Raw genomic sequence first — 9,496 nt, forward strand, 5'->3', positions numbered from 1 at the left:
ACCATAAAGGGTATCGTTGCCTTGACCTCACCACCAATCGAGTGATCACCTCCCGTCACGTGGTCTTTGATGAGCAATAATTTCCTTTCACACGTGACTCACCGGCACCATTGAGTGCCTATGATTTTTTGGATGATACAGATGTTGATCCGGTGATATCCGGTGGCTTCCCAGCAGTGCCTTCTAACTCTGCTGGCCCACCGATGGCTTTGCCAGGCGCTGGTCCAGTTGTGCCTTCAGCTGCCCAACCAGCTGCTGTACCTCCACATCATCAAGGCATGACTTCTAGCCAACCGCGACAAGGGTAGGGATCAGGTGCAGCACCCCTTCCTCTTGTCTTTCAGGGCCAAGCTTTGGCTCCTGACAGCCCTATCAATGATCTGGGCCACCAGTCCGGTACATCTGCTGGAGACCTACACTATCGACCTCCGGTTACGCAAGTATACACACGCCGACAGGAACCTCCTGGAGCACCACCAGTGCCTGCAGATCAACCACCACTAGTGCCATCTCCTGCGCTGCCCAGCACCACCTCCACTGTCATCCCTGCTGCTATGCGCTCCTCAAATGCGTCGATTGTGCCTGTCCCTCCCACCATCAATCAACACGCCATGCAAACCAGGGGCAAGTCTGGCATCAGCCAGCCACGACAGCAAGACGGGCAGGCTTACTGCAATCTGGCAGCGGCTTCCAAAGATATTAGCTTGCTTCCAAAAACATATCGTGGTGCTCTTTCTGATCCGAATTGGAAGCGTGCCATGGAGGAGGAATATGGTGCCCTCATTGCTAATCAAACATGGGACCTTGTGCCACCGCCTCCACATGCTAATATTGTTTCCGGCAAATGGCTATACCGTCACAAACTAAATGCTGATGGGTCTTTGGCAAGATACAAGGCTCGTTGGATTGTGCGCGGCTTCTCTCAACAACACGGCCTTGATTATGATGAAACCTTCAGTCCAGTGGTCAAGCCTGCAATAATTCGAACGGTATTATCACTTGCTGTCTCCAGTGATTGGCCTATTCATCAACTGGATGTCAAAAATGCATTCTTACATGGTACTGTCAACGAGACTGTTTATTGCCAACAACCACCTGGGTTTGTTGACCCTTCTCGTCCTAATTATGTGTGCAAGCTCAACAAGGCTCTATACGGTCTTAAACAGGCCCCGCGGGCTTGGTATAGTCGCTTCCAGACGTTCATTACTTCTATTGGTTTTTAGGCTTCTCAATGTGATACTTCACTTTTCATATATACTCATGGTATGGATATGGCATATCTTCTACTGTATGTGGATGACATCATTTTGACAGCTTCATCCCATCATCTTCTTCAACATATTATTGGATCCCTTCAGCAGGAATTTGCCATGACTGATCTTGGCAATCTTCACTATTTCTTGGGAGTTTCTGCTGAACGGTCACCCACAGGTCTTTTTCTGTCTCAAGCTAAATATGCTGCTAAAATCCTGGTCAAGGCAAACATGTCATCATGCAACCCTTGCCAAACTCCACTTGAGGTTCATTCAAAGCTGTCCTCCCAAGATGGACCACCAGTTGCTGACCCTACATTATACCGCAGTCTTGCTGGTGCCTTACAATACTTGACTCTCACACGGCCGGACATTGCTCATGCCATTCAACAAGTTTGTCTGTATATGCATGATCCCAGGGAGTCGCACTTTGCTCTCATCAAACGCATTTTGCGATACATCAAAGGCACTATGGCCTACGGCCTTGCTCTTTCTCGCAGCCGATCTCATGAGCTAGTGGTTTACTCAGATGCCGATTGGGCTGGCTGCCCAGACACACGTCGCTCCACTTCTGGCTATTGTGTATTTCTTGGTGATAATCTTATATCATGGTCCTCCAAGCGCCAACACACCGTCTCGCGGTCTAGTGCTGAAGCTGAATACAGGGGTGTTGCCAATGCTATGGCTGAGACATGTTGGATTCGTCAGCTCCTGAGTGAGCTTCGTCGTCCTTTAACACGTGCTACTCTTGTCTATTGTGACAATATCAGTGCCGTGTATTTGTCCACAAATCCAGTTCATCACCAAAGGACCAAGCATGTGGAGATCGATCTCCATTTTGTTCGGGAGCGTGTGGCCCTTGGAGCTGTCCGAGTACTTCATGTTCCAACGTCTCTTCAATATGCTGATATATTCACCAAGGGTTTGCCAACTGTTGTCTTCATCAATTTCCACTCCAGTCTCAACATTCGCTCATCTCCCGGTTGAGTCTGCGGGAGGGTATTAGAATACAAGTAGTCTAGAATGTGATAAGTCTTATACGAAGAGTCATGTATCCCCTATATAAACTCATGTTCAATGAAGAGAAAGTGCTCAGTCTGGCAATAATCATTCTATCAGAGCGCATGCGTCTCTTGCTAAACATTATATTTGTCAATTAATATCTAGTACTATGTCTGTTTTCTTGGTTGGTTACTTTAATTTCCTTGTTGGAATTGTATATAAACTGTTTTCTGCTTTCCTACACTATAATGAAAGTGCCACAGCTGCTCAAAAAAATTAGTACTATGTCATTCTTTTTCCGAATGCTTGCCACACAAAGTAGTTCCACGCGCAAAGTGTGTTTGGGGTACCACCAACATGGCAAAATATGAACCTGAACAGTCTTTCTAGGTAATCAAGAGCACCTCTCACAATATACACTCTAGGATATTGATAACTATTGGCTGAAGGCCGAGGCTAAACACCCCACAGTATTCACTCCAAGAAATTGAAAAATGTACCAATACCAATGCAGTGATCTACACTATCTGCATTGACCAATGCAGTGATCAACCATGAGCTCAATGCAGGACCGAAGCCAGGCTTTATCATGAGTTCATGACAGTGTACAGCCGTGGTAAGCAATTATCAATGCTGAGTACTAAAACCTTTCTATTCTACTCCTATATATCTACTAACATGTGTTGAAGCACGCCGTTTGCTAGCAGCTAGCTTTAGTAGTCTGCTACCGCTAGTAATACTACATTTTCGGGCACCGAAGCTGCTGCTCGATAGACCTGCTAGTCTGCTGCCGGGGCGAAGGAAGACGCCAACCAGCTCTGCTTTGCGCCAAACACGCATTCGATGCTTAAATTCAAACTGCCAACATCCGTACAAAGATTAGGGAATCACTTCCCGTATTCATATCAAATTAGCATAACCGGCCGGGATTCAATATATGTTTGCTGATCAAGAATCTAATTAAGCCGTCAATTGCGGTAGCTGTGGTTTGTATATATATACTACTAGTTTCATCTATCCCGGCCCGTTCATTCATCACTTCCACTTGCGGCCGAACATCTTCTTGTTCTTGTGCTTGCCAAACTTGCCGTGCTTGAACTTGCCATGCTTGAACTTGCCGTGGCCGTGGCCATACATCCCGTGGCCGCCTCCGTGGGACACCTTGTGAGCTCCATACGCCGCCGCTGCGGCGGCGGCGCCTCCGGCCAACATCGCCCCGAAGCCTCCAGAACCCCCTGCACCGTGGCCTCCTCCATATATAGCACCATGACCTGCCAAATTTATTTATTGTAATGGTTTGAACCATATCACTCCAGTAGATAAGATAACCCTATGAGTATCATACAAAATGTGAACTATATAAACGTAGTTTAATTTTGTTGTCATGATAATGATGTCATTATTACCATAAGGAGTATCATTACACAATGTATATATGTTCTGTAGCCTTTGTTGGTGGGGATCTAGCTAGATACTCCCTTGAATTTGTTCAGTAGAAAATGTATTGCTATATACTCCCTCCGTACTAAATTATAGGTCATTCCAACTTTCTCAGAGAACTAAAACAATTCAAGTTTGGAGTGGAGGGGGCATGAAACAACTTGTACTAATTATTAAACTAATGAATGTTATTGCTATCCAACGTCTCTTATATATACTAACAACAACAATGCCAAAGCCTAAACAACCAAGTTAATTAATTACTAATAAAGAGATGATTTAATGGACATTACCAGCCATCGGTGGACCGTGACCAGGATAACCAGCCTGTGGGTAGACCGGCTGATGGGGGTATCCGCTGGGAGGATACGCACCTGCACCAGGAGGGTACGCGCCGTGCGACGGCGGATACCCGCCAGGCTGAGGGTAGCCACCCGGAGGTGGGTACCCACCAGGTGACACCGGATACCCTTGTCCGGGGCCGGGAGGGTATGCGCCGCCCGGTGGCGGAGCAGGGTAGCCGGCGGGGTACTGGCCGTATCCACCCGGGTGCCCTCCGTGGAATCCCTTGTCCGCGTTAGAGGGATCGTGGCTGTCCTTCCCGCCCCCCATGCCGCCTAGCTCCTCTCAAGCCTCAACAACCACAAGATAGGTTACCTGCTGGAGCTTGGTGACCAGGGAGAGCTTCCGGGGACGAAACGGCGTCGGGCAATGGCGAACAACGGTCTGATTGGAAAGAGATATATGTGCAGGAAGCATGCTTCTCGGCGAAATCTGCTATTTTTAGAATTTCGTGATGTGGCTGTACGTGAAGTTAGGGGGACGCGCGCCCTCCCTTCTCGCCACATTTTCTCTGCCGAAGCTAGCAGATGTCACCCGGCCGACGAGTCGGCAGAAACAGTGGGATCGGTCTCGGTCTGCTAACATCACGTAAGTCAGAATTCCGTCTGACCTGAGGCGACAATGTTTGAACGGACGCCCGGATAGATACTTCCCAGCTCTGACCATGACCTGCCGTTATTTATTTTAAGAATATATAACTTTACATGGAAGCATGTGTCAGCATCCGTTGTAGTCTAGCTGGTTAGGATACTCGGCTCTCACCCGAGAGACCCGGGTTCGAGTCCCGGCAACGGAATTTTTTTGTATTTTTTAGCTTCCTTTGTTTTAGCCTGAAGACATCTTTTTGTATTTTTTAGCTTCCCTTGTTTTAGCCTGAAGACAACACGCCGCTTTTACAGATTCATTCACGAGATACATACTGTCGGTGTTTTGGAACCGGGGGTCCCTCAACCAACGAGTGAATTTGTACTGCGTGTCCCTAATCCCGGATGGTGATGCAAAGAGACACAAGGTTTATACTGGTTCGGGCAGTCGAGGCCCTACGTCCAGTCTGAGAGATTGATCTTGTATTCCTTGCACCGGAGTGCTCGTGGTAGGGGGTTACAAGCTGAGTGAGAGAGGGAGCTAGCCCCAGGTCTCGGCGAGGGTGGTGCGAACTGCTTGGGACGTTGCTCCCAAGCAGCGTGGAAGTGCGTGATTCTATCGGTGTGTTTTTGTCCTTCCGCCCCCCCCCCCCCCAGAAATGGCCCTGGCTACCTCCTTTTATAGTTACAAGGAGGAAGCGAGAGGTACATGAGAAGGCTACTATTTGCTGACGTATTCCGCTCCCTGAAGCAGTATGGCGTCGTGGGAGTTCCAATCAATGTCTAGTCGGTATGGTCTTCAAGGCTGACGACATGCTGCGCTCTTGTACTTTTGTTGACTTGGTGAAACGCCGAGGCCTGGTGGCTGCTGTAGTAGGCTGTGCCGAGACCTATCGCGCTGAGGCCGAGACCCACTGTGCTGAGGCCTGCTGTGCCGAGGCCTTTAGCGGGTGGCAATGTGAGGTCTGGGCGGCCATCGTCGATAGTTGATTTGGGCGGAACAGTGCCGAACATGCGTCTACAGGATACGGTGCCCTGTATCGTCGGTAAGGGATGGTAAAAAGGCGATTTGACCGTTGTCCTGTCGCGGCATGCTGCCGATCGTGGCTTTCGTAGTGAGGGCAGCTGGGTGCATTAATTGGATGCGATAGCCTGCCAGAGTAACTTTTGAGGTGGAGGTGACGAGATTGCGGGACGAGCCCAGCCTCGGGCGAGGCGGAGCATGGCCAGTTCGCCCGAGGCCCTACCGGGAGTCTCGGGCGAGGCGGAATCCGAGGCTCATCGGGGGTCTCGAGCGGGGCGGAGCGGTCGGTTCGCTGGCCCCGAGGTCACAGGAACCCGGTTCTGACTCCCCACGTCGTGTCCGTCCTTGGTGCAGGAGTTTAGGCAGCACAGTAGCCGGTAACCCTTGCACAGTCCCGTCGTGGATGGCAGGGTGCTGACGTGACGGACGTCTGGTCTGCCACGTCGCTGCACTGCGCCGTCGTGTGATTTGTCGGAGTGGTTGAGCGCCTCGATGGGACGTGCGGAAGTGACATGCTGGTCGTACTCGGTCTTGTGCGTCGTGGGGCTCCAGTACGGCTTGATGTTGCCGTGTAATGACGCCGTAGGGGGCAGCGGCTATGCCGAGGCCGAGCCATCGCGGGGGGCTCGGTGGTCATGGACCCTCAGGCTGCCGAGCCCGTGAAGCAAACTGTCGAGGTTCTTGGGGGGAGTTATTGGCCTTGGGTACTGATTCCGAGGCTACAGTAGCCCAGATGTGGCTCCCCACGCTGCATTGTCCTCGGTGCAGGAGTTGGCAGCATAGTGAGGCATGGGCGTCACGGTGGTTAGTACAGTGGCGGGTAACCCCTGCCCAGTCCTGCCTCCTGTCCCATCGGCCATTCTGCTGTACTGTGCCGGGCGCGCGGCTGTTGTCAGGGGCAGCAGTTGGCAGAGTTGTCGTGACACGACGTTTTGCCAGAGGGACGGGAGAAGGAAGAGGTGGCGGAGTGCTGCCGAGCCCGCCTTGCGCGAGACAGAGGGTCGGTGGCCCGGCCGAGGCCTTTGACGGGGAATCGGCCGAGGCCCGTGGTGAGGGGCCTCGGGCGAAGCGGAGGGTCGGCCGAGGCTCGCAGCGTTTAGCTGGTTTCGATCTTTACGAAGTCTAAGCGGTCGTTTTTTGGTTCTTGCTTAGGGTACCCCTTCTCACGGTATCCGACAGTAGCCCCCGAGCCTTGGGGGGAGTGGAGGCACTCCCCCTGAGGTTCTGACGAGAATTGGCTCTTGATAGTTCCTGTCGGGATGGTGTTTTGTCTTCGAGGTTTCGGTGGGTGCGCGCGAGCGCACCCGCCGGGTGTAGCCCCCGAGGCCCTGGAGGAGTGATTTCACTTCTCCAGGGGCTTTTTTCTCTTTCGAGTGGGGAGTTACATTGTGTTTGCCGGGCCCGTGGGTGCGAGTTCGGATCGCAGGGCCTCGACGATGCTGCGGGAAGAGCCCCTTAGCCTCCGCCTAGAGCGAGAGGGCCGTCAGGGGTTCACCCGGCTTTTTATACGACCCTCGCGCTTCCTTTTCGCTCGGAAGGAGGGTTTGTATTGCCGAGCCCCCTCGTGTGTGAGCCCAAGTCGCTGGGTCTCGGCAAAGTGTCGCAGGAAGAGTCCCTTAGCCTCTGTGCGGAGCCAGAGGGCCGTCAAGGATTCTCCTGACTTTTTGTTCGACCCTCGCGCTTCCTTTTCGCTCGGAAGGAGGGGTGGAAGATGCCACGCTACCCTCGGTGGGCGCGAGCGACGGCATTTCCGGTGAGCTGTTATCGGGTAAGTCCGAGTGGAGGCCCGTACCCCGTTCGCTGGGGGTCGGCTAGCGGTCCTGAGACGCACTCCAAGAGTACCGGAGGGTTTCTCTAGTGGGTGCCGAGGCCGTTTGCTGGGCCTCGGTGGCTCGGTGCCTCCCTACGGTGGGATCCCATTCGGAGACCTCCCTGCCGGTCTCGGACACGATACAGGGTGCGCTCATACAGGTGTTAACACTGGATTTTGGTCAATTCTGGAAGATGACAGGTAGGCCCACATGCGGGGAGAAGGGTGTTCGGCAAACAACGCAAGCGGTCGGCTAAATGCTTGTGCGGTCGGTTATTCTGGAAGGCGGTAACTCCATTCGGGAAAACAGAAGATGGCAGGCAAGACCGATCGGAAAGATGAGAGTTGTATTAATAAAGGAATTTATAAGTTTAGGGTAAGGAATCGTAAGTTTCCAAGTTTGTTTAGAAGTTCCTTTGTAGATCGTAGTCCTTTGGGACTCACATTTTGTCTAGGGTATAAATATTGACCCTCGACCATTGTAATAAGGGTACACAATCAAATCAATACAACCGGCCCCGTGCCAACTTTCGAGTCCTCTTGTCGTGTCGTCGAGTTCTTCGAGAGGAGTCATCGATCCGTCGACCTCCGTAAGTTCCGACAACCTTGTTATCATGTTTAGTATCATGCGGTGGATTTAGACATGGTGCAAGTAGTCTTGTTTGCTTTCAATGGTCGTGCGGCGGATCTTTGCTTGACAATCAAGAAGTCTTTGCTTATGCTTCGTTTATGAGTGGATACCGTGCGGCAGGCGTTTACTCACATGCTTAGTGAAAGCGAGATAGTTATCGGCTCTATATTAGATATGGCAAATCTAAATAGATTCATTAAGTTATCCAGTGTTGCATGTTCTAAACTTCTTATATATTTGTAACACACTTCTGCCCAATCTAGATTGATATTGTTCGGCCTTCTTCCTCTTGTGGTTTTATTCGTGCTTCAACGATCATTGTTTATCTTTATATTACCCTTGCAAAATAGATAACATGCTCATAGTGGCTGAATTGTCTTAATCTAGGTTGTCACATGTTGCGGGTTCATGCATGTTAATCACGTTTAAGCTTTAACGAAACTAGGTGTCGTGCGGCAGATGCAGGTTTTAGTTTAGTTTAATCGCTTTTATTTGTATGTTCCTTCTTCATGGATCCCAATTCGGCTGGATTGCCGAGTTTGGTTATGCATTAACTCATAATTAATTTCACTTGTTCAAACATGTCTTCCCATGCACATGCATTCGGCAATTAGGTCTTTACGTGCATTTACCCTACGATTCGCTGAATGGTTTATGAACTTGTTGGCAGACAGCTCTCTATAGCCGTATGTCGTTGTAAGTGGCTTCAGGGCCGTATATGTGGAACTGTCCGGTACTACCTGACATGTTCCGGTTTGACATTTAATTGTTTTATCTCTTGTTAGTTTTTAGGTCAAACTGACTGGCACGCTTCCGGATCACGAAACACCAGGGAACCCGATTGAAGCTACGCTTTTCGGCTTGCTGTGTGTGAGACACAGTGCGTCACATTTTGTGTCAACACACTTTTTGGCACGCCCGGTGGGACCAACAGCCGATCCAAGCAGTCGGCTCTCATAGTAATTTTTAATGGGAAATCCTGTCGATGGCAACAAAGGAAAGTTGGGACGTGGTTTCATGTCGGCTGATAAATTGGAAGAAATTGATGTTGGTGATGATTCTAAGCCAAGGCCGATGTATATTAGTGCGAAGTTAGACCCAGAATATAAATCAAAGTTGATAAACCTGTTGAAAGAATTTAAAGATTGTTTTGCTTGGGATTACACGGAAATGCCTGGATTGGATCGTTCCATTGTTGAGCATCGATTACCCATTAAACCTAGATTTCGTCCTTACAAACAACCTCCACGGAAGATATACAAAGAGGAGGTATTGGCCGATGTAAAGAAGGAGGTTGAAAGATTAATAGAAGCAAACTTTATTCGGCCATGCAAGTATGCAGAATGGATTTCAAATATAGTACCGGTATACAAGAAAAATGGAAAAATGAGAGTTTGTATAGATTTCAGA

The 9,496-nt window shown here is 50.1% G+C and overlaps 1 protein-coding gene and 1 non-coding gene across 3 annotated transcripts; one reads left to right on the plus strand and one right to left on the minus strand.

The window, feature by feature from the left end:
* Positions 1–2,739: 2,739 nt before the first annotated feature.
* On the minus strand, positions 2,740–4,421 carry LOC136479692 (glycine-rich protein A3-like). 2 transcript variants are annotated; one of them, XM_066477473.1, is made up of 2 exons: positions 4,070–4,421; positions 2,740–3,526 (listed from the first exon to the last, which is right to left on the minus strand). In XM_066477473.1, exons 1-2 carry the CDS (start codon positions 4,305–4,307, stop codon positions 3,291–3,293), a joined length of 474 nt encoding a protein of 157 aa, XP_066333570.1. In that variant the 5' UTR covers positions 4,308–4,421; the 3' UTR covers positions 2,740–3,290. The 2 variants fall into 2 exon arrangements, with proteins under 2 accessions (XP_066333570.1, XP_066333566.1); XM_066477469.1 differs by having other exon boundaries at positions 2,809–3,526; positions 3,989–4,421.
* A 339-nt stretch (positions 4,422–4,760) lies between these two features.
* Positions 4,761–4,833, plus strand: TRNAE-CUC (transfer RNA glutamic acid (anticodon CUC)). The gene has a single exon. It is a non-coding gene; the product is annotated as a tRNA-Glu (tRNA).
* The last annotated feature ends 4,663 nt before the right edge of the window (positions 4,834–9,496 follow it).

The sequence above is a fragment of the Miscanthus floridulus genome, chromosome 1 (assembly GCF_019320115.1).
Source record: "Miscanthus floridulus cultivar M001 chromosome 1, ASM1932011v1, whole genome shotgun sequence".
Lineage (NCBI taxonomy): Eukaryota > Viridiplantae > Streptophyta > Magnoliopsida > Poales > Poaceae > Miscanthus > Miscanthus floridulus.

Bases quoted from the DNA above. Each gene is read 5' to 3' on its own strand.
- LOC136479692 (XM_066477469.1), bottom strand. From the start codon at position 4,307: ATGGGGGGCGGGAAGGACAGCCACGATCCCTCTAACGCGGACAAGGGA. The intron at 3,527-3,988 runs GTAATGTCCATT...TAAATTTGGCAG, and splicing joins TCACGGTCCACCGATGGCTG to GTCATGGTGCTATATATGGA.